At 39.9% G+C, this 23033-nt stretch overlaps 5 protein-coding genes across 5 annotated transcripts in view; 4 read left to right on the top strand and 1 right to left on the bottom strand.

Moving 5' to 3' along the window:
- LOC103980799 (LOB domain-containing protein 41) overlaps positions 1 to 378 on the top strand; it is a 1384-nt gene extending 1006 nt beyond the window's left edge. Inside the window, exon 2 of the mRNA XM_009397302.3 lies at positions 1 to 378. This exon is cut by the window's left edge and continues 559 nt beyond it. Within this exon, the coding sequence (XP_009395577.1) occupies positions 1 to 109 (109 nt within the window). The 3' untranslated portion in view covers positions 110 to 378.
- A 7501-nt stretch (positions 379 to 7879) lies between these two features.
- On the top strand, positions 7880 to 9555 carry LOC135608929 (ethylene-responsive transcription factor ERF014-like). The gene is made up of 2 exons (XM_065101992.1): positions 7880 to 8143; positions 8237 to 9555. Exon 2 carries the CDS (start codon positions 8407 to 8409, stop codon positions 9253 to 9255), a length of 849 nt encoding a protein of 282 aa, XP_064958064.1. The 5' UTR covers positions 7880 to 8143; positions 8237 to 8406; the 3' UTR covers positions 9256 to 9555.
- A 267-nt stretch (positions 9556 to 9822) lies between these two features.
- Positions 9823 to 12969, top strand: LOC103980801 (superoxide dismutase [Cu-Zn] 2). Its single transcript, XM_009397306.3, has 7 exons — positions 9823 to 9990; positions 10093 to 10194; positions 11602 to 11697; positions 11768 to 11799; positions 11900 to 11975; positions 12615 to 12668; positions 12759 to 12969. The coding sequence occupies exons 1-7, from the start codon at positions 9897 to 9899 to the stop codon at positions 12785 to 12787; spliced, it is 483 nt and encodes a 160-aa protein (XP_009395581.2). The 5' UTR covers positions 9823 to 9896; the 3' UTR covers positions 12788 to 12969.
- A 3782-nt stretch (positions 12970 to 16751) lies between these two features.
- LOC135609635 (uncharacterized) lies at positions 16752 to 18737 on the top strand. The gene is made up of 8 exons (XM_065103087.1): positions 16752 to 16895; positions 16967 to 17032; positions 17115 to 17212; positions 17294 to 17331; positions 17433 to 17520; positions 17610 to 17828; positions 18202 to 18267; positions 18352 to 18737. Exons 1-8 carry the CDS (start codon positions 16850 to 16852, stop codon positions 18541 to 18543), a joined length of 813 nt encoding a protein of 270 aa, XP_064959159.1. The 5' UTR covers positions 16752 to 16849; the 3' UTR covers positions 18544 to 18737.
- A 470-nt stretch (positions 18738 to 19207) lies between these two features.
- LOC135609637 (F-box protein At1g55000-like) lies at positions 19208 to 22796 on the bottom strand. Its single transcript, XM_065103088.1, has 2 exons — positions 22297 to 22796; positions 19208 to 19861 (listed from the first exon to the last, which is right to left on the bottom strand). The coding sequence occupies exons 1-2, from the start codon at positions 22723 to 22725 to the stop codon at positions 19487 to 19489; spliced, it is 804 nt and encodes a 267-aa protein (XP_064959160.1). The 5' UTR covers positions 22726 to 22796; the 3' UTR covers positions 19208 to 19486.
- Between the last annotated feature and the right edge of the window lie 237 nt (positions 22797 to 23033).

Here is a 23033-nt window from a genome sequence, read left to right on the forward strand (position 1 = left end):
ACCGGCTCGACGCCCGCGGTCTGGGGTGGACGGGCGGTGCGACCTCAGCGCCACGGATATGGGTGAGTGCACGGCCGACCTCGGCCTGGCTCTGCCGGCGGCACCATAAGCCAAGCCAAGCCAAGCCAAGCAGTGCTGGATGTGAACAAAGCAGAGATGTGAGTCCTTTGAGCTCCCCCTGTTTTCTTGGTTTTCCTGTCCCTATTGTGCAAGAGGATGGAGGAGGCTTATAATTTATTGTTTTCCTTTTTCCTTCTTTGGGTGGTATTTCAGATGGTAGAGGTTAGCTACTTCCATGTGTATAGAAGCTTTGGCCTGAATAGGATCCACTTTGTACACTTCGAAGAAAGAAGAGATCAAAGTTTCTACTTCTGTTTACATCTTGTCTCTTGTTTCTTTATTTGTCCTGAGATGATATTTGCAGAATCCTTTGGTCTCTTCATGGAAAACGCAGTCGAGGAGGAAATCAAATTACTGAAAGAAACAATTCAGTAAAATGGATCCTCACTGACCTTTTGAGCTTTCTGGCTATTTTGGAAGAACGTGGAGTCCTTTCCTAGCTTGAAAGATATGGATGGAGAGCTAAAACAGCTGGTGTTTGTAGGTTTTGCTCAAAGACAGTGCATGGAATTGGGAAGAGAGAGAAAAATGGAGGCCAAAAGCCAACAAAAGAGTTGGGAGACTCCCTGGCACCAGTGGGGCATAGGTTTCCTGAAGGAGTTGGATGTGGCAGGGATAAGCTGCAAGAACGGTTCAAGCCAAAGGTTCTGCACGAAGATGTCCTCTCTCTCTCAGGATTAGAAAACCCTGCCTTTCATGCTTACAGAAGCTGGGGACTATAAATGCTGTGGATCTCTCTGACATACAAGATAGAATTCCAACACTTTTGTATTCCAAGCAGCCAATCATGAAACATGAGGTTGATGTTTGGCCATCAGTATTTGGAATGCGACTCAGCTGTTGTGAAGCCATTTCTGGGTGCAGGAGACTTTTTGAGAGAAAAGGTAGGGCAACTTGCAAGACCAAGTCATGTTTGGGGGATAACCTTATCCTCCATTAACTCAATTCCATGTTGGTGGTGGATAATTAAACTTGCAAGACCAAGTCATGTTAGAATTTTAAGAGTCACACATGTATAATTAAATATATTAAGTTATTATTTTAATTAGTCAAAATTAAAGTGATCTAATTAAAATAAAATTATTTGACTAAGGAACATAATTGTTATGAAAATTAATTATGTGGATACCATCATGTTCCTAACTTAATGACGAGATAAGTTAAGAATATGAAACTCTTGAGGCATAATTGCAGATTCATCAATTATGAATACAATCATAATTGTAGATTCATCAGTTATGACTATAAATAAGGTTATGGTCCCCGATTGCAGTATCAAATAAAGTTTCTCTTCACCCAAAGAGAAATCTAAAGTTCAAAAGGTACTCTACAATTGGAAGACTAAATCACTGATTTATTCAGAAAATATTCTAATAGATTCATCAGGTACGCTTCCGTGTTAATATGTTTATCAATTGTTGTAGGATTTTATGCATATTATAGTAGATTAAATAAGTTTTATGGAAATATTTTTAATCCATTATTTTGGATCTATAAAGTATATTTTTGAATCAAGATGATGGATTTGATTCTATAAAATAATTGTTTGATCCATATTTAATATGTTAAAAAGAACTCCAACAGATCAATTATATATATATATAACACTTGGATTGAGTCGAGAAGATATTATCAATGCACCTTGGAATTGATTTGGATATCATCTAAGCGAAATGAAGGATTGGATTGGTTGAATCATTTAATCATCAAGGAAGACTATTTCGAATGAATGCCATCTGAAATAACGAGAGATGTGTGAGCGAGTTAAAATGGGATATATCTCAATCTCATATGCACGAATTGAAATAAGCTACATCAATGATACTGGAGTTTTTGGAGCTCCTGTCCACTGTTTTTAGTGGTATTGCATCTGGTCTCAAGTGGGACTATGAGCCTCTTCATTTCACGGATGGTGTGGATGATTTATGTGTATGAACTATGTAGATTCGAATTTAAAGATATTGTGACATTTTGACTTATGAGATAAAGCCAATATCTCGTATAAAATATTAATTCTTTTATCAAAACATGACTTCATCAAGTTTAATGCTTCTTGTATCTTCTTTTTCTTTAAGAAATACAAAAATGTTAATAGCCAATTAATTGTAAGAATAAACTATACAATAACAATAGTAAAATTGATGAGTGGAAACCCAAACCACATCATCATTCTGTGGGTCTGATGTTATATTAGTATCAATAAGAATATCTATTCATTTTACTGAATTGTTTCTGTAATTTGATTTCCTACTCAACTGGGTTTTCATGAAGAGCCCAAAGGATTCTGCAAATATCATCTCAGGACAAATAAAGAAACAAGAGACAAGATGTAAACAGAAGTAGAAACTTTGATCTCTTCTTTCTTCGAAGTGTACAAAGTGGATCCTATTCAGGCCAAAGCTTCTATACACATGGAAGTAGCCTCCTCCATCCTCTTGCACAATAGGGACAGGAATGGTGATACATATATCCATCTCATGAATTAACTTTTGACGATACTTAAAAAAATAAATAAAATTAATCATACGCTTGTTGCGTGTAACACCACTAATTAATCATACGAACAAAATTAAAATTAACTTAGAAGGATATGATGAGTGTATTATTATTAATTTTAGTTTAACCATTTTGTCAGTGGTTTAAACCAAACAAAGTTGATGGGTCATTTAACCCATCAAACCCGGGTCATAACATTTGATATCAAAATCGATCTAGTATTTAAGTATGGTAAGAGAGCTCAAGTAGGAAAGGACTACGTGAAGTCACCATTAAGTTACGTCTCACATGCATTATGCTAATATTTAATTTAGATTATGTTAGTCGGGTCTTGACGGGTTTAGACCAAACGAAGTTGATACACGTTCTGTACACCTGACGTAATTCTTATTTTTTAATCCCTTATTCACTTGATGTCAAACATAAGGTAAATATGTAAGATCTACAGGAACAAATAATACCTGCTAAAAAAAGGTCAATTTTTGTAACATGCAGAATTGGTTTAGAACAACTTGTGATGCATGCATGGAAGATATTAAACATGGAAACATGACAGTTTGTCTTCCTCATCTCTGAGAGAAGTTGTGTTTTTTTGTTCTTCAAGCAGGTTGGTAGGTTTTCACGGCCACCCAAATGTGAATTGAACATGGTCTTCACTAGCCAGCTTCGTTGAGAGATGGCTCCTATAAAAGTCATCATTTCTGGTTACAGCAAGTTGTGATGCGTGCCACATGAAGAATATGAAGAATCTGATGTCCATGAATCCTGCACTTGGATTTCTCTTTTCTGAAACCAAGTGCTAATTTTTCTTAGAGAGAAAGTTCAATCTTTCCTTTAATACCTCGGTTAAGTTTGATATGGATAAAAATTTAGATGGGTATCACGTGTATATTATTATTATCATAGACTTAACAACTATAGATTAGTGGTCCAGACTTAATAAAATAAACACATCCATTATCGTAATAATTGATATCTGACGAACTTAGTATTAATCATATATTAGAAGTCGACAAAGACTTAGATTAGCTTATAAAAATTTAAGTAGCGTAAATACTGTTATTCAGTTGACCTGAATTATTTTCGATAGTCAAAAGATCAATCTATTATATTTATACCTTTAAATTAATATATGGATAGCTTATTAGATTATGGATCATATTTAATTAGGTATATTATAGATATGATTGGATTCTGATAATGATTATCAATCAATAAAAAGTAAATTCAATTATAGTAAAAATTTTTAAAAGAAAATCTTGATGGGAGAAATTCTCCTAATTACTTATTCTAGACCCTTTACTCTCATCTATATATAGATAGAATCTGTTCTCCTTATAGATCGACATCATTACAATTTTTGAATCCGATATTATGATAAATCAAATAAAGATTTTTCTGAATAATATTAAAATGTACGTATCGTAAATCTGATTTATTATTATTTGATTACAATCATGACATTAAAAAATTTTCATATAATATATAGTATTTCATGACACTATCGTGTTTTTAGGTTCACAATAGCAAATAATGGATTCAATTAATCCTTTAGAGTAGATGATTGATACTACTACACCTCTCCCTTTCTCTATAACCAAATTGGGACGGGATTAGTCCCAATTCAAGAAAATGACAACTTTAATATAGTTATTAGCCACTTGGGATTAATTAGCCGCTATACCTTTAATAAAGCGACGCTACAACAAGAGAGTTGTTTAATTGCTAGTAGTATGAAATGGAGACTCTAATTAAAACGCCTCTTCGATTGATAGGCTAACGATGGTGATAATTAGGATGGACACATGTGGTGATAACTTCGAATCTTGAAACTCTACTTAGCTAGCCTTGCCAATCTAATGTCCATGTGTTACTTCGTCTCCAACCTCATTTCAATCTCTTCTATCTTAAACCCTTTTCTTTTTGTTTTTTTGATAATAATGAGTGATTGTCGTCATGAAATAATTGACTCATTTACATGTCAAATCTTTATACATTATGTTGATAGAATAACAAGTGATCGTCAAATCTGACTTGATGAAATAATTAACTTATTTATTTATCGAATCTTTATATTCTTATGATGCGGCGCAGATCGGGGTGTTACAATGGATTAAAAAATAGAGATTATGATTATTTAGATTATAAATGATGATACATTAATAGGTATAAAATTATCGTAAATGATGAGTCGTATTCCATATCCAATACTAGGTTTATTATAATATTATTAATCATGATTTGATTCGACAACATAAATGATGTATTAATTTGATGACCTAAATCACATGATCTAAATTATTTAAGATAGATAAAATTAATAATAATAGACTCTATTATGATATTACGATGGTGTATAAGATAAGTTGAAAGTTCAAAACCTCATTGAACTTTCTATCTTTAAAATCTTATTCTATGTATTTTATATCTAAATAATATTGATCACAAATGAGACCGGCCACTATAAATAGTCTATCTAACCCTAATATTTATCATTATAAATGGTCTAATACTTACTATAATGCATTGGAAAAGGCAAGCCGACGTTTTCCTGTAATTTGCCAAATGAGAAAAAGCAAAAGCATGAGAGAAATCATATCGATCCGAATAAAGTAATCCTCTACCTTATGGAATTCCATAGGGTAGCAAACTACAGCCGCCACCTTTCCGTCCGTGGACGACTACCGCAGTAGTCATCCTCGTTACGGAGTTCCAAAAGTGTTAGAGAGAGAGAGAGACGTCTCCATCTCTCGACATCATATTTCACGTCCTTCGTCACTTTCTTTCCTTCATCCTCTTCTTCAGCGACGAAATGGAGGGGTGCGTGAGAGAGAAAAGGCCACGGCCGACGCAGATCGCAGCGAGTGAGGGAGATGATCAAGAGGAAGAGATGGGGAAGTTCTACGCTGTGCTTGCAAACATCAGAGCAGCGAGAGATGATCTGTCGAGGACAACTGCGACCAGGAGGCTGAAGAGGGAGGTGGTGCCGCTTTGGAAGCCGAGGTTCGTGATGGAGGACTTCCGCCATGGCAGGGAAGTTGAGAGCTCGGTGGCGGGGGCATCGGATCCTTGGGAACAGAAGACAGGAACTGAGAAGGAAAAGGAAGGAGTAGGAGAAGAAGAGAGGAATTTGGATCTCAGTCTCTCTCTCAAATGCTTGTAATTATCATTCCACTGCCCCATCACTGAAACGAGACCTCTCTCACTCGAAATATGTAGTTATCATTCTCTCAAACCTGCTTTTTTATATTAATTTAAGGTGCATTATACGCGATATTTATGCATCTCTTTCCTGTTTTACATCAGTGCATGATGTCATGACCCCTGCGACGTGCAGCAGCACGTACGCAATACGTGGGCTTATTGGATGGTCTGAGATGGACCACATCATCTGATAGGCCCATGCAATCGTGTCCGGTCATGGCTTGACTTGCCCTGTACCAGTTCGAATTATTTTGGATTCACGGGTCTATCCAACCTACTTAAATTAAATCTTAATTATAATTGAAATGTATATATATAGAAAATAAATACATGAATTGGATGTGATTTGAGTCCACAAAATCGGTAGCTGTTATGCCATTAAAATCTGTCTTGCTTTTCGAAGCACTTATAGAGAAGGAAATGAAATGACTTATGAGCCTACGTCAGAACCAACCGCTCCCGGATTGCGCTGCCACAGTTTTGGCGGGAGCGAGCAACGCAGCTTCGCGCGCTTTCTCTTCACCACTGCGGGAAACGAGACTCGGGGCCCACCCCACCTGCTTCAGTTCCGTGGCCCCCAAACCTTCTCCCCCAATTAGTTATTTCTCGGTCAAATAGGAAAAGAATCGAACGGCCTGATAAAAACATGGGTTGGTGTCGTCGATGCATGCGTGGATGGATGTCATGTCGTTGATGACATGAACGAAACTATATATATATATATATATATATACTTTTTTGTATTACCATTCATATATAATTATTATTTAGGGTCCTACGACTAGTTAGAATAAATGATTCAACGGATATGGTTCCTTAGTTAACTAAGTTTCGACTTAGGAATTATCATGAATTATATTATTTGCTTTTCTTTTTGGAAATTCTATTTACAATTGGCTGTCCTGTCCATGGCGTCTTGCGATGGAACTAAAACCCCGTAATTACATGGGAAAAGTGTGGTGTGGTTGGTAGCTCATGAAACTTGTGCTGGAGGAAGGTTGTAGGAGACTGATCCAAAACCTGGGAATTGGGGAGTGAAGTATGCATCGAACCAATTTGGGTTTAAAGTTTTTAGATCTTTGATAAGTTCGGATTCAAATAAAATGAGATTTAAGTATATTCTTTTTTGTTTTTCAAGCCACATCTAAAGGTTTGAATGTGACAAAATTAGGTTCATGAGATGCTTGAAGTAGTGTGTGATTACACAATTTGAAAGGGTTAATTCTGATCAAATATATTACCAATTCGATAGGATATGATTAGGATAATGCGGTTTCATACCAATTTTTAATATTCTTTTGTTTAATTATATTGTCATATTTTTTTCAAAGTTAAAAATATTATATTAATTTAGAATAGGTCTCGTTTCAGCTATCCTCCATCATGCCATAAATCCATAAATTTAAATTCAATTCTCAAATTTCATGAGAATTAAATTTAAAGGATACTAACAATTATGATATCCTTTTTTTTTAATTGATATAATATTTTTTATCTTTAAAAAATAATATGATAAAAATAATTAAATATAAGAATATTAAAAATTGACATGAAATCCGTGGATTACTCATTTAATTTACCAACAACGTTTCCGTAAACCATGGTAATATAATTCTTTTAACTTCTCAATCACGAAATCTACTCATTCAAATTATATGATGTCACCGTAACTTGGTTTCCAAGCATCTCACGGACGGCCGCGATCCTCTCTCGGATCATCGCCGTAATGTCATCAACCTTCTTACCTAATCTTATCACCATCATGCCACCCCCATGCTATCGTGCCTCTACGAACCATAGCATCCATCAATGTTATTATCTATACGTGTTCATCGTTTACTCCCATGGAACACCTGACATAACACCTCCCTTCTGGGACCCAAATATACTCGGAAGGAATGTATCTCAGCGAGTAGCACAGTAACGAGTACGACAAAGCTTTAACATTTGCCGTCGTGCTTCGTGTCGTGCCTATAACGCACTCCCTCGACCACTTCCGAGACGGTGCAGAGGAGAATAAAAAGGAGGTCCGTTTTCTATTCTTTCGACCACTGCTACAAGACCGTCGTCCTGTTGGGTCTTCCTTCTCTTGCTTCCTCTTGTGGACGCTCCGGTGAACAAAGCAGAGTAGGATAGCAAGAGCAGATAGAAGGGGATTTATGTGGGCGGTTGCCGTACCCCTATTGGTCTTCTTCCGCTTCCTGTTATCCGCAAACGAAGGACAACCAGTTCTCGAGAGGTTTGGCCGTCCTTCTTCTTCTTCGGCAGTGTGCATGAAACAGAGGCTTCTGTGCCTGGTCTCCATGCGCTTCATGCACATCTGGTATAGATCTACGTGAAAAGCAGTCTCTTAAACTCACCAGTTTTGTTGTGTTGATGGTATTGAGATGTTCACCCGAATGCTTTGATCTTGCAGGGCTGGTTTTGGTTTCGGAGTGAAGTATTTCGGTTTCCTGCACATAGATCGGTGTTCCATCCTCGCCCTCACATAACAGCAGGAGTTTCTTTCAAGGTGCCGTATTCCTCGCGTTCAGAGTCTCGAATTGACGCTGGTTGTAGTTCTGTTGCAAAGAAGAAAGGTGAAGGATGTTTGCTCTGTGCGAAGGCAGGACGAGGAGGAAGAGGAAAACGAAGAGATTGGATCGGTTGGACTCGTCCGATTCCGATCGGATGAAGAAATCGCAAGGATTGTCATCTTTCCGGCCCAATTCCAGGAAGCATTTGAACGGCCTGATCGGGTCGGGGAAGGCCGCTAGAAAGGTTCGCATCTTTTTTGCCGACCCGGACGCCACGGACACCTCCTGCAGCGAAGACGAGGAGGACAAGTTTGGGACCGAATCGAAGAGGAGGAAGCGAGTACTGTACGAGATTCCTTTGTCCCCTGCAGCTAAAACCCTAGAGATCGAAAGGGTATCACAGCATAGGGCGCCGAAATCGCTAACGTCGTCGTCCTCAGTCGCTTCGGGGAGGTATAAGGGTGTCCGTCAGAGGCGGTGGGGGAAGTGGGCGGCGGAGATCAGAGACCCCATCCGCGGCGTCCGCCTCTGGCTCGGAACCTACGCTACCGCCGAGGCAGCGGCCGAGGTGTACCGGGCGGCCGCGAGGCGTATCGAGGAGGAGAAGCGCAGCCTGCTCCACCATCGCCGCGGGCCTTCCAATGACAGTGCAGGGTCTGTCTCGTCCTCCTGCATGTCGGCACCCGCCGGGGTACCACCCTCCCCATCCTCCGTCCTCGACATCTCCTTGGCCGCCAAGCCCAAGGGGAGACCCGCCGCGGAATTGTTGGAGGAGCTCTCGATGCCGGAAATGGAGTTTGGGCTCGACGAGGAGCCCTTTTTGGTGGGCGAACTCGGCGAGGATGCGATCGGCCTCGATGATCTGCCGCTCAGTGAGCACCAGTTCGACGGTGACGATTTCTCCTTCCTCGATTCCTAGTCGGAGCCCCCAAAACGGTTCAAGATTAAAAGCGTATGCCATTTCGTATGCGGATGGCAGTTAAGTAATTATGTAAACATGATTTATGAAGGAGTACGTACGTGTTCATGTCGTAGCTCTAAGAATTAGTCGTAGTTAAGTTGGATGTCGTTGGCGATTTCTCTCAAATAAATGTATTCCAAGGTCCGATTTCAGTGGGAATCTTTGGTATCATCTGCCGGGCTTGTCAAGTACTTATAAACCCAATCTTTGCTATGATTGGGTTTATGAATTTTAATAATGTTATATATTTATACTTAATTAATTTAAGATCCGTATATGTTTATACTTTTATCTGATATCGAATGCTGTTAAGAAAGATAAAAGATCCGGAAACTTTTGAACCATATCTAGTTCCTGTGGGCGATGGGTTTTATTATATGCAATCTTATTGGGTCGGGTCGAGCTTTGAGTTTGGGTGAGACGTTATGTGGCTCCGAACCTTCAACCCGGTTTGGTTTGGCTGCGTTTGTTTGATATCGGGATGAGGGTTGGCTGTTCGAGTGTATGCGTGTCTTTTTCTTTTATTATTTTTTTTTCTGTGTCAAATAAAATAAAATAAAAGGATAGGTGGAGGGGAAGTGCGCCGGAGCGGTCGAAGAATGGCAACGGGAGGCAATCTGAAGGGCGTGGCGATCATCAGCGGCGGCGACGCCGTCCGAGGTTCTCTTCACTTCATCCACGACACGTCCACCGGTCGGCGGTTGCTACGCTCGGATAGATTTCTTGGAATCCTCATGCTGCCGTCTCCTCTCCTCCCTCATTCTCTCCTCTTTCGTGGTCGTTTTGTACCTGCAGGGTACACGCATGTGAGGGGGAAGATCAGCGGACTCGCGCCTGGTCTCCATGGCTTCCACATCCATTCTTTTGGTGATACCACCAACGGCTGCAACTCCACTGGTAACCCTCGAATCTCTTTCTCCTCAATATTTTCTTGTTCTTTTTGTTCTTTTGTTGCTGCGAATTGATCGTTTGTAGCAGAAGAACTTGTGAAGAGGGAACCTTCTATAAAAGCCAAATACAAAAAAATCTCCATGTGTTAAGTTCAATCATGCTTATTGGTGATGGATTAACTAGCTTAATCCTGATGAAAAAAGCGAGATGATTTGTGGTTAATAGATAGATAATTATATACAAGCTCAAATAAGTACCACTCCGTGGAGACACTCTTTTTTCAAGTTATTGTGTGTTTCCTTTCATGCTTTTAATGAGATCTTCTGAACTTCTATTCATAAGTTAAACATTTCTGTCAAAATGAATTGGTATTGAGGAAGTTACCCAAGGTTTTTATAGACTTGGCCTAACCTGACCTGTTTCACTGGAGCTGCTGAGTTGCTTCAAGTCTGACAAGCAAGTCTTTTAGCAAGAAACAATTAGCTACTACTATCCCTGCCAAATTTCCCTATTAGCTTTCACTATTAGAAGCGATTAAATTCATTATAACAAAGAAAGGTCATGAGTTTCAAGTAAAGCAAAGGCATATACTCAGTAACCAGAATGATAGAGCCTAGGTTTGGTCTGGTTTAGTGAATCCTTTCTGTTTGTCCAACTCCATCTACGACTATTTCCTTATTATTGATAGTTTGGTGCTATTGTTCTTGTCCTAAAGAATTAGTTTTGAAACATACCTCTGTCTATCAATGTTTAACATTCTGGCAGGTCTAAATCATAATCAGGTAAAAGGAGGGAGCATTATAAATTTAACACTGTCAGTTTGGTGAAACTTTAAACTTCAGCCTCCTTAAAGCATATGACCATACGACATATTCATAACACTTAATACATTGAGTACTTGACTCGATACATACGTGGGTAGTTCCGAAAGTCTAAATTTGGCATTACCCTAGAAAAGAATGTCAATGTTGAAGTCTCATGAATTTTTTTTCCGTCCAAAGACTTTGAAGTCTGAAAAGGGTGCTTGAAGATGGATTGGAAAAAATGATTGGAAAAAATATATGGTGTGAACAAAAAAAAAAATACTCAAGTACTTTGTGGTGAATAAGGGGAAGTGCCAAGTACCATTTAGGTGACTTAAGAAATGGAAGGGGAATTGTGGTGCTTTGGGATGTTATAGGTTGACTCATTGGAGGCAACCTTGGTTATTGGAAATTTGATGATAATTTATAATTAGGTTAAGAGAAAATTTTAATGGAAACTAATAATTAGGTGAACTGAAGAACCTTGTCTTGGTTATCTATTTTCAATGATGCTAATAAAACAATTGTAGTTATTTGGTATATACAGGGTAAAGGAGAAATCTCTGGATATCGTGTTAGTGGCAAATGACTTCTCCTTGTTGTCATGCAGGACCTCATTTTAATCCGCTGAATAAATCTCATGGGGCTCCACGTGATGAGGAACGTCATGCGGGTGACCTGGGAAACATTGTAGCCAACCAAGATGGTCAGTGCCTAAAAATATTGTGTATTACCATACAGTATTATGATGACATCATGGAATATGGTTGTTGCAGGAGTAGCTGAAGTATACTTGAAAGATCTACAGGTTTTGCTGTCTCAACCAATAACTTTTGGATATTGATTTTGACAGTCTCCAGAAATTTAATGAAAATTTCGTTGGTTAATCTTTTTTCCTTTTTTTTAAGATTCCTTTATGCGGACCAAATTCAATTTTGGGAAGGGCAGTCGTGGTTCATGCTGATCCTGATGACCTAGGCAGAGGTATAGAAATTGTGTTTAACATAAAAATTTCTGATATCCAAAAAATTGTGAAACTAGATTTTGCTTGCATATAATTTGAAGAACAAATACCTCTTGACCTTAGCTAGTTTGAAGAATAATTAGAACTAGAATGCTCAAAGTAAATTAGATCCACAGAATGTCCCCAGGTAATTTAGTGCTTTTGTTGCACATCAGACATCTCACATCAACACAAACTCTACCTAGAAATGGACTGATTTATAAGTTATAACTGCACTTAGAAATGGACTAATTTCACTTGCATCAAAGTGTGTTAGATTCCATTTGGTATATACATTCTATCATTTGCATGCTTTTTTTCGGTTATTACAGTTTTAATGTTCATCACTCTCTTCTCTTTGCTGTGTGCCACTTTGATTGATTAAATGGTAGTGAAATTTGTGTCAATATTCGTAATAGAGGGGCTTTCACACTTAGTCTAATACTTGCATAAAATAGCCATCATAGGCTTTTAACCAGGTTGATATGCAAGATATGATAGTAATTTATAGATTAAACATGGCAGTTGAGTCATATCTGCTAGTTACAGATTGTCCATTGCAGAATACATGTCAGACATGTGATGAATGTTATATTTACTTGCATTTCTCCAAGTTGCAGGAGGTCACCAACTCAGTAAATCCACTGGTAACGCGGGCGCCAGAATCGGATGCGGTGATACATCCGCCCATTATTGCATTGCATGCATATGCACTTGGTTTTATTTCTCTATGAAAAACCTAATTTGCACATATTGCTCTCCAGGAATCATTGGTCTTCAGTCGGCAGTTTGATGATGGTTTCTCTCTACTGCGTTTAGAAGACGCAAAACAATTACCATGGGCCAGCCGGTACTTGTGAATAAGTAAACTGAAACATGCTCGTAAAATTTCATAGACCTCTTGTAATGATGAGCATATTGATTACTGCTGCAACTTAAGTTCAAGAAATTGCAAGTTAATGGCTTGGAACTCGATGCTTCTTGTCTCAGTTATGATCTTTTACTTACAGCTAGTCATCTTGTTGCAAAAAATTATATTTGAGCTTCAAACCAATGAATTCCAGGCTATGGTTTTTTGGTTATGACTAATTTGGTAGCCATATATTGATTTGAATGGTTCACTCACCAATTTAAACGTGTTGAGTGGATGAGACTGGGAGCAGGCCATCGACACTGGGAGAGATGGGTGGCATAGTTATTTAACCGACCTTTGGCCAGTCCAATATGTTGTTGATTTTTTGTAATATATATAAATCAGAAAAATATTCTACTATAGTTACTATTTTTATTTTTCTTTTGAAATTATTTGAAGTGTTTTGAAAAAAAAAAGATTTATCACATTTACTCAACTTGCCACTCTAATCATCTCACTGTTGCCCAACCTCAACTCAATCTTCGTGCTGGTCAACGTGGCGCCTTTTTGATGTTCGTTTATATCGAGAGTCGCTGCTGAAGCCCGAGTCAGCGCTCTCAACTCACCGCTTCTTTGAACGCGATCCGCGCGGGCAACCACGCATTCATCGGCTCCCATAGCATCGACCGTTCTACACCACCCGACTCCGTCAACTCCTCCATGCCGAAAGCGTAGCCACCTCCCTCCGCCACCTTATAAGAGCCCCGGCCGTGCAGCCCTATCCATCCTCGCAACCGAAGCAACCCACACCTTCCACCATACCCAACCAACCAAGCTCAAGCCCCTAACGCAGCAGCAATGGCGGACACCAAGACGGCTGTGGTTGCTTTCCTCCTCGTCGCCCTCCTCGTGGCGTCGGCTGCCCCCTCCGCGAGCGGCTTTTGCTTCCCCGACTGCTACGACCGCTGCGCCAACGGCAAGGTCGGCAACGTGCCCTGCGCCACCATGTGCGCCCAGGCCTGCATCGTGCCCAGGGTCCTTCCCGACGGCAGAGACCCGACCATGATGCAGCCCGGCGGCAACTACTAATAACTTGGAAAGAAAGATGAAGAAGAAGATAGTCGTGGTCCCAATCTTTGCCATGTTGTTAGGCACATGTGATGTGTGCTCTAACAGTAGGAATGCTTATTAATAATCGTCAATTATTATTATTATTATTATTATTATTATTATAATACTACGTGAATTTTGGGACACTAGTCAGTTTCCACATTCTTCGGTTGTTTTCTGTAACGATGTGGAGATTGACTGTAAGCTTTTTTTCCTGAAATATATGCATGTGTTCTTTTGTGCTGAGTTATATGATTGTTCTAATGGATCTATCTACGCTCCAAAGAAGACAAATCCATTTCCTGCCAGCAGAGACCAAGCATGGATAGCATCAACTTCGTCCAAGAGCTCTGCAATCCCCTCACCTTCTTCTCATGCTCCTAGTTTGCTTTCATTTCATTCAGATTACATGACTCTGCGATCCTTTTTGCTACAAAAATTGGATCGGATTCCAACTGCACTCGGTGCATTGAGACAGATTCATCTGCCAAGAGCAACAATTCCCATTGATGACAGCTCTGGCAGAGGCAATCATAGATAAAAGTGGTGCCATCTTGCAATCTATGACGATGATGATGATGATGATGATTGTCCTGTTCATGAGATCTGGAAGCAATGCATTTTCTCAAGGCCATTCTCTCTCTCTCTCTCTCTCTCTCTCTCTCTCTCTCTCTCTGAGAGTTGCCTTACAACTCTCTACTGAGAGATGACACACCACGTCATGAACCCTTTTCACGTCCGTGATATCTAATTGTTTAGAACGTATGACACACCAGTCTCTGCAAAATAACCAAACGCAGTGGGTTCCTCTGTTGTCTTGTCTGGCATGGGAAATCTGGCATCGACGCAGGAGCTCAATCCCAAGCCTTGGGATTGTCGATGGAACTTGTGCCACTGTCATTACAGGTGCTTCATGTGCGAGAACTCATCCTCTAACTTTTTTTCTCATGGCGAGCATTCTAATGCAACTTTTCCTCTCGTGTGAAGCTTGGCAATGGCTTTGACTCGACCTATGTTCTGTGTCGTTGTTGTTTTCTTCCTATCTTTCTCTTTCTTGTTTGTCCAGATAATTGAAATCGTCTCCGTTTTGCTTTTGTTTGTGTGGAATGTGGCGGAGAAGTTCTGCAACGATGCCTGCGTGGAGCGGTTTCTCAGTTCCAAGGGGGGCAGCGTGAAGAAGAAGACGGCGAAGCAGCTCAGAACCGCCCCTTCTTCCAGAGACAACATTGGAACTGGTAGCGTCCATTTTACTCTCTCTTTCTCTCTCTTTCCATATCGTTCCATTGTTGAAATAATTGTATTATTCAGTGTTACTGATTTGAAGCATATAAATGATTGACAAATAATTGTATTCCTAAAAATAGTTGCACGCTCTATCATGTAAGCTAAATATCGTGCCATAACTCGGTGCCACCCCTATTCTCTTGCATGTATATTTGCTAACTATTTATGATTCACTTATGTTTTAATAAGCATATTATTATCAATTTTTATTTTATCAGAAATAAAATTTTCAGACATATATCATACATATTTTCAATTAGGATATTCTCGCGTAAAGCAATAAGGTGTTTCACTCGTATCGTTTCAAGATATACATCTATGACAAAAGCTTAATCTTATAGGGGCATGATAAATGATCACTAATTAGAGTAAATCAAGAATCTATTTTAGGAGTAAGGATACAAATGATTGGTAAAAATTATTTTTTAAGTAAGTCCTAATTAATCTATGATTTAAGGATTAATTATCTTAATTCATAAAGATAAATGATAGAGAATCAATAAATATATGACTAATTTACACGATATAATTTATATTACTATAATGAGTGTAATAACAGTTTTTATTGATATAAAAAAATACAATTATAAAATTTTTAAATCAATTTAATGTGTTACAAAGATTGGAACCCATGTTTATTGGGTTTAAAACAAAAAATCCAACCTCTACACCATAAGGTAGATTTATGTTATAAGCTTATTTTTTATATACCTAACCAATTTAAAAAAAAAGATTGGTTGGGAACCAAAATCATTCATTCTAATTTTTCAAAAATCAAAATCAAAATCATCGAGAGCTAGTTTCAATTCTATTTCAAACCGATAAATCGTTGAGTTGGTTCGGTTTTGATTCAAATCAAACTACGACAAAAGGTAGCTTTATCTTCGTCATCTCCATCAATCTAGTAACCCTTTAAGTAGTACGAGATGAAAAAAAAACTTAAATATTAAAGTTTGATTCTTTTATAAATATGATAGGTATTTTTAGATTTTGATGAATAAGAAATACTTTAATACTCAAAAGATAAAGTAAAAAGTAAATTCTTTAGAGTGTAGGTAAAAATGTGCACTTATAGTTAGTGTGAAGAATTTAATTTTTCTTCATAAATAGACATGATAAATATTAAAAACAACATATATCGATTTTATGATATATTATTTAATTAAACTCTGAATTTTCTTTCTCCCTCGGCAACAATATATATATATACAATGCATTTTCTGTCACAACCCTTTTTATCTCAAAGCTCCCCCCACCGAGCATTAGGAGGAGGCTCAGAAGAATCTAAAGCTGACGCATCGCTTCTCCGTCACAACGTAAACAATCACTTTTCTTTAGGAAAAGAACCGATAAAATAGTCGAACGCGGTGTCGAGTCACGTTTCCGGCGTGCAACACGTTTCGACGAGGCCAACTACCGTCACGACAGTGCGTCTGTATTGAACGCACGTGCAATCGACACGGAATGATCCGACCTAATCCGCGCCTCTTGTCGTGTCTCACGCCACCACCTGTGGTGCCTTTAAATACGACGCTTCCCCTTGCCGCATCTCGTCCTCTGCTTCTTCCTCCTCCTCCTCCTCCTTTTCCTCTTGCTGCAGCCCGCGAGATGGAGATTTGTGGCTCTCGATCCCCATTCGACTGTCTTCTATTAGGTAAACTCCACCATTTTGAGCTCTTTGTACTCTGTATCCATACGTCCGTCTTACAGAATTGTTTCCTAAAGATCTTGATGACACCTTGTACTCCCCCACAATCGGCATCGGACAAGCCTGCAAAAGGAACATCGAAGGTACTATATGTCTGTATCATCAGGTGCTTCGTTCCGCGTGTTCCGTCAAAATTGCTGATCGATGATGGGGTTTGTTCTTTAGAGTTTCTTGCCGGCAAATGCGGTGTGTCAGCGGAGCGAGCTTGCACCCTCCGCGTCGAGCACTTCCGAAACCACGGCAGCTCGCTGGCAGGCCTCCTCGTATGGCCTTCACCTCTCTGCTCGTCATTGACACTTCGTTTTGCTTGCCCTTTCTGTTGACGTTGGCTCGAATCGTTGCAGGATCTCGGTCACGACGTGCACCCCGACGAGTACCACAGGTCTGTTCCGACTCCAATCTCCTTGTTGCGGATGATACACAACGGAGCAGCAGGGAACACACCTGATTCTGTTCTTGGCAATCTTTCTTTCATGGTTTCAGCTTCGTTCATGGGAGGTTGCCGTACGAGCTGATCCAACCTGAGGCGGAGCTGCGGGAGCTTCTCGGCAGCATCACCCAGCCCAAGATCGTAAGCTCTCGAGCTTGACTTGGAACTCCGCGAGCCGCTCCGTAGCATACACTAATCGTCTGATGGATTTCATCCGGGTGATGTCGCAGCTGTTCACGAACTCGGATAGGCAGCACGCGAAGCGGGCGCTGCAGAGGTTAGGCATCGAGGAAGAGTGCTTCCACCGCATCATCTGCTTCGAGACGATGAACCCCCACCTCTTTGGGGACGAGAGAGAAGATTCGAAGACTCCGGAGGTGGTCCTTAAGCCCTCTGCTAAGGCAATGGAGACGTCCGTGCGGCTCGCTGGCTTTCCTCCCCACCGCACGGTAAGGAGAGCAGACAATTTCTCAAACAAAGCCTCCAAACCAACTCATTAAACTGCTGCACGCAAAAATGCTCCTCCATCAATATCTCCAAGGACGAACAAACATAATAACCACTGACATATTCGATAAAACCTCTCGATGTTTATCTTAATTTAGAATTGTGGGCTCGATAAAGAATCGAATCTATATACCAATAATTCAAATAGATTCGAGAGAGTTTTAACGAATATACTTGGGATCTTTTCTTTTTATAGTATTTGATTGAGATTTTGATCATAAATGTAAACATGAAATCATACTCCCAACTCGTAGAATATGAAGTGTTATTATTATTATTAAATGTTTAAAATCGTTGTTCTTTTGTGTGGAGCAGCTGTTCGTAGATGACAGCGAGAGGAACATTGCAGCAGGCAAAGCAATTGGCCTTCGAACCGCTTTGGTAAATGGCATCCCTGCAGTCTCCCTTTCCCTATCAAACATTACGTAGGCTTGTGTGCCACGATCTCTTGTTTTACATGTGAAGGTTGGAAAGCGTGAGAAGACGAAGGAAGCGGACTACTTGTTGGATAACATCTGTGCGTTGAGGCAACTCATACCGGAGATTTGGGGAGAGCAGGAAAAGGTGGAGGCAGGTGGAGAGCACGGGGTGACGACGACAACAACAACGAGGCCTGAATTGGATTCCATTAGAGCAACCACCATAATTGGGGCATAGTCACGGCGCTGCTGCTGCTGCTGCTGCAGCGTCGCCATCACTCGTCGTCAGCTGTACTCCTGCAAATAATGCTCCAATTAGTAATCTAATCTTCCTCGTGCGTTGCTGACTGGATGTACATGTCTTATGCCTCCAAGCCTTGCGTCGGCTGTGTACATGTATAGATATAGTACATCCAACTGTTGCATTCCACACATCGATTCTGGCTGTCATTATCTCCACTCGTAAAATGTCTACAGATCGATGGACATCAGTGACGGAATTGTTTGAACTTGACGTGACATGTTGCGTAGGTCATTGGTCTTTGAACTCTCGATCTCATCTTAGCACTAATGAGTCGGATTGGAAGTTTTGATTTATATATCAACAGGTCACCATCTTGGAGTGATTTGGCTGCCAAAATTTGATTTGCCACTAAAATTATGAGTAAGAAGACTACACGGAACAAAGAACCTCATCAAGAACTCAACGATGGGTCTTAGGTCTGTGAGAAACAACAGATGGGATTTCAGGGGTGATTCGTCTGCCATAATGATTTAATTCCATTTGCGGACTAAATAACCGCTAATAAAATATATGCTCCAATAATGAAGTATTTAACCATCCTCAGATCAACAATCAGCCACTGTAACATTCATAAAGAACCAATATAATCCTCTTCTCATGATACACAAAATAAGATTAAATTCATATTTGGTTTACTCCGTCACTCTCATCTTCGATAATAAACATGATACAGATACGCATCTCATTTGCAGGAGAACCCTGGAGAGCTTAAATTCCAAATGTTTATTACAAGCTCATAGCTGTGACTAATTTATACCATTTCACAGATGAATATATACGGTTTCGTGATTAATTTTTGATGTAAAGTTTGTGTAGGTACATTTCAGCCGATACAGTCAAACTCCATAAATGAAGCACATCATCTTGACTCCAGCACTCATGTATCTCTGTTTTGCTGTTCCCACCTAAGATCCTCGGTGAATTGCAGCATGGCAGCCCTCGGATCACCATCCGAAACAGACAGGTAGTATTCTGCAGTTCCATCATCTACTTGCATGCTTCGCTTCACGGAATTGAAAATTTTCCTTTTGCCTCTCTCGGTAATTGTCCTGTTTGCTGGATAGCCAGCTTTTCCATCAGGACCGCCTTCCAGATACAGCACCGCGACTTCTCTTTTTGCATGTTCATCCAACTCAATGTAGCAGGTTCTGTTAAGAAGAAGCTCTGGTTTGCTAATGGGGATCAGCAGTCTCTCCCTCGAGTATATACCATGGTCACTCATCATATTGTTTAATCGTCTGATGTCCATAACCTACATATAGACCAGATTCGTGATAATAAGATAAATCTTTTCTCCACACCAAAAGGAATAATACAAACATGCTACAAAAATATTCATAAAAAGTTTCAGAAGATAAGAGCAAATTTCAGCAGTACCGATGGTAAACAAGGAATAGGAAGGAAACAAGAAGAATAGCAAAACAAAAATGTCTCCTAGATCAAGTTAGCTGTACCGTGAAACATAAATGTAAAGCAGCAGACTTGTCTAGTGCAACTTAAAGTTGTGCATCTATGTATTTACTGGAAAAACAAAAATATTATTCATACCCACCCATTCTATTAATATAGAAAGAAGAAGACTCATCGAGTTCGATAGTTGGAAGGTCTGGGTTTATCCTTGTGGAACATGTCTTCAGCAACTGATGCTATAAACATGCGTAGTTAACAAATGACATGTCTAAACAAAAGCTTATTCAATCAACCTTCAGCAAATTTATGCATACAAAGAGTAGGAAGTAGTCAGTCCTAAAAGCAGAAATCTGTTTATTTCATTTACAAAGCAGAAACCTCTTATCATCTCTTACTGCATCTGCAGGGAAAAAAATGAAATATTCTCCCTTTGGTGGAGAAGATGTTTATACCGCAGAAAGGCTATGTCAGAACTCAAAACACCAGCCCTGCATCAGTGTGGTAACTCCTTGACAATGACCTAAGTAACAAAGAGCAGGTACATGGCAAAATACAGGTTCTCAACCAGACTCACTCTAGGGAACATTTAGAGAACTTTTCTTAAAGACATGACATGGAGCACTTGTTAGCCTGCAGCAACATGAAACCAACCTGCCAAGGCACAATCCAAGGTATGAGTACTAGTTCTTATTCGGCTGCGATTCAGTTCAAATCCCCAAACCATTGCTAACTTCAATCTATTAGCAAACGTTGATTTACATGACAGAAAAGTTAAGCAGACATAAAAGGCTATGACCACAAGTCGGAAACTTATGTCACTGGGCGTAGAAAACACATTCAACCTGGAAGCATCTGTATAAATCCAGCCTTGATGGCTGCTTTAAAAGTAAGTGAAATTCTTAGAAAAAGAAAGAAAGAAAGAAAAATAAAACTTCTAATTTCCAAGAGTCTTTTATGAGACTTGAAACTGACATCATCTGCTGGTTATTGAATCATCACCCTTTACTAATCCTAGTTACACCTTCACAAAAGCTCCATCAAAACCATTTATCTCACAAAAAAATGATACAAATAAATTTACCTATATGGTGCATTTGGCCAAAGATTATCCAGTTTTCAACTAGATATATTATGTGTGGCCTACAAAATCCTCGTTCGTACTACCTTGAGAAATAACTTCTCATGATGGACTTAAGTGCCAGTAGATATACCAACATAATATCAAAAAAGGAACTTGTGTCAATCAACTCATTATCAATTGGCACATGTCATGCTGATACATTACTAGCATGCCCATATTTCATGAACTTTAATACGTTGATTAGTCGTATAAGAAGTCCATCTACTAACTGCACAAGTTCTTAGTCATGCTTGTATTGCAACTATCCTCAGAAGGTGCACCAGAAACCAAGCAGATGAACGAATAACTACGTATTAAAGCAAGCTTTATTACAACCAAAATCAAATATTTCCAATATGGAAAAAATTCCAGATGGAGTACATCAAAATTTCAGATTATTTCCTAAAGAAAGCTTTATTATTTTTAATACTCCGAAATTAAATATCTTTCAAGTTTTCACGCGATTTAGGAGTTGGGACTGTATGGTACACACAAAGGCAACTCAAAATTCCTCTATTATTACACACAATGGATGGCAATTACAATGAACAAATAATGACCATTTACTTGTTTCCTTTCCTACACTTCTCAATAGACTTGATCATTTCTAGAGCCAATTAAATTTTGAGACACATGCTTCAGACAACACCAGTTTGGAAACAATTAACCTTAAACAAACTCAACCTGTCGGCCAACATGGAGTGCAGACACCATTCAGTAAAGAAACCAAAATGTAACCGTTCATCTTTGCATCAACCAGCCACAATGATATCGCTGGTTGCAACCAATGACACTTTTACAATATCAATGACAATTCTGTGAGCTTCAACCTCATCCAAGATTGTGCTTGATCATCAACCTCGAAGCTTAAGATACAAGAATCTAAAATTTCCATGTGGATGAGTCGCTTAAGAAGCATGCATCTCAAGTTTAAACATAACTGCTGATAGGGTGAAGTGTCAATTAATAGAGGGCAAGACGAGGTATGTCAGTTTGCATTCACAATATCCGCGAACCCAAAAAACTCCTCTTTTTTTCTTTCCTCCTAATTCTATGGGGTGAAGATCATAACAGATCAATCCATTACAACCCAATCTTCCACGGACCACAGATCGCCTATAGAGGAGGATAACAGAAGAGCCCAAGGAGGACAATACCTGGACGGAGTACCTCAGGGCGAGGCCGGGGACGGTATCGCCGCGACGGAGGCGGTGGGAGATAGCGAAGCGGTCGAGGCCGGGATGACGCCAGAAGGCGACGGAGGACGGCTCGCCGAGGACCCGGCGCACCTTCCAGGGCTCCCGGAAGGCCCACTCCTTCATCTCGCGATCTGATGCAACGGCGCGCCACATTCGGCAGACGCACGCCGATCGGGCCAGATCGCCCGGCGGCAGTAGCTCCAGGATCGCCCGGAGGAGATCCGGGGAGCCGAGGGCCGAGAAGTTGGAGTTCATGGGGGAGAGCAACCCTTCGGAGTAGGAGGACGAGGAGGAGAGAGATAGATCAGGGTTAAGGTCAAGGTCGGAGATAGGGGCGAGGAGTTGCTTGAGGACGTCTTCGTCCTCGTCTCCTCCACAGCGTCCCATGGAGGGGGTGGATGAGATGAGGGCGAAGCTTGACCCGATGGTAAGGCCGGAGGATCTCGTGCGTTTCCCCTCCCGGGATAGGAAACGGCTGGTGCTTTTTAAAACAGGAAACAGATCGCGTTTCTAGATTTTTGTTTCGTGAAACAAATTTAGGTAACGAGTTCGCCTTTTCTCGCATTCAATCAGGATGCGGTTCGCGAATCTCAAAGTATACGCGTTGCGTATTTCTGATTTTTATTCTTGAGGTATTTCGAAGATAATAATGAACTTATTTCTTGTATTTTAAGTTTAGAATGTCAATTTTAGAC

This window comes from Musa acuminata, chromosome BXJ2-4 (genome assembly GCF_036884655.1).
Source record: "Musa acuminata AAA Group cultivar baxijiao chromosome BXJ2-4, Cavendish_Baxijiao_AAA, whole genome shotgun sequence".
Taxonomy (NCBI): domain Eukaryota; kingdom Viridiplantae; phylum Streptophyta; class Magnoliopsida; order Zingiberales; family Musaceae; genus Musa; species Musa acuminata.

Coding starts and splice junctions, on each gene's coding strand:
- LOC135609637 (XM_065103088.1), bottom strand. CDS start 22,725: ATGGGACGCTGTGGAGGAGACGAGGACGAAGACGTCCTCAAGCAACTC. Junction 19,862..22,296: donor CCCTGAGGTACTCCGTCCAG/GTATTGTCCTCC, acceptor GTCTATATGTAG/GTTATGGACATCAGACGATT.
- LOC103980801 (XM_009397306.3), top strand. CDS start 9,897: ATGGCAACGGGAGGCAATCTGAAGGGCGTGGCGATCATCAGCGGCGGC. Junction 11,698..11,767: donor CATTGTAGCCAACCAAGATG/GTCAGTGCCTAA, acceptor TGGTTGTTGCAG/GAGTAGCTGAAGTATACTTG. Junction 12,669..12,758: donor GGGCGCCAGAATCGGATGCG/GTGATACATCCG, acceptor ATTGCTCTCCAG/GAATCATTGGTCTTCAGTCG.
- LOC135608929 (XM_065101992.1), top strand. CDS start 8,407: ATGTTTGCTCTGTGCGAAGGCAGGACGAGGAGGAAGAGGAAAACGAAG.
- LOC135609635 (XM_065103087.1), top strand. CDS start 16,850: ATGGAGATTTGTGGCTCTCGATCCCCATTCGACTGTCTTCTATTAG. Junction 17,033..17,114: donor CTGCAAAAGGAACATCGAAG/GTACTATATGTC, acceptor TTTGTTCTTTAG/AGTTTCTTGCCGGCAAATGC. Junction 18,268..18,351: donor TTGGCCTTCGAACCGCTTTG/GTAAATGGCATC, acceptor TTACATGTGAAG/GTTGGAAAGCGTGAGAAGAC.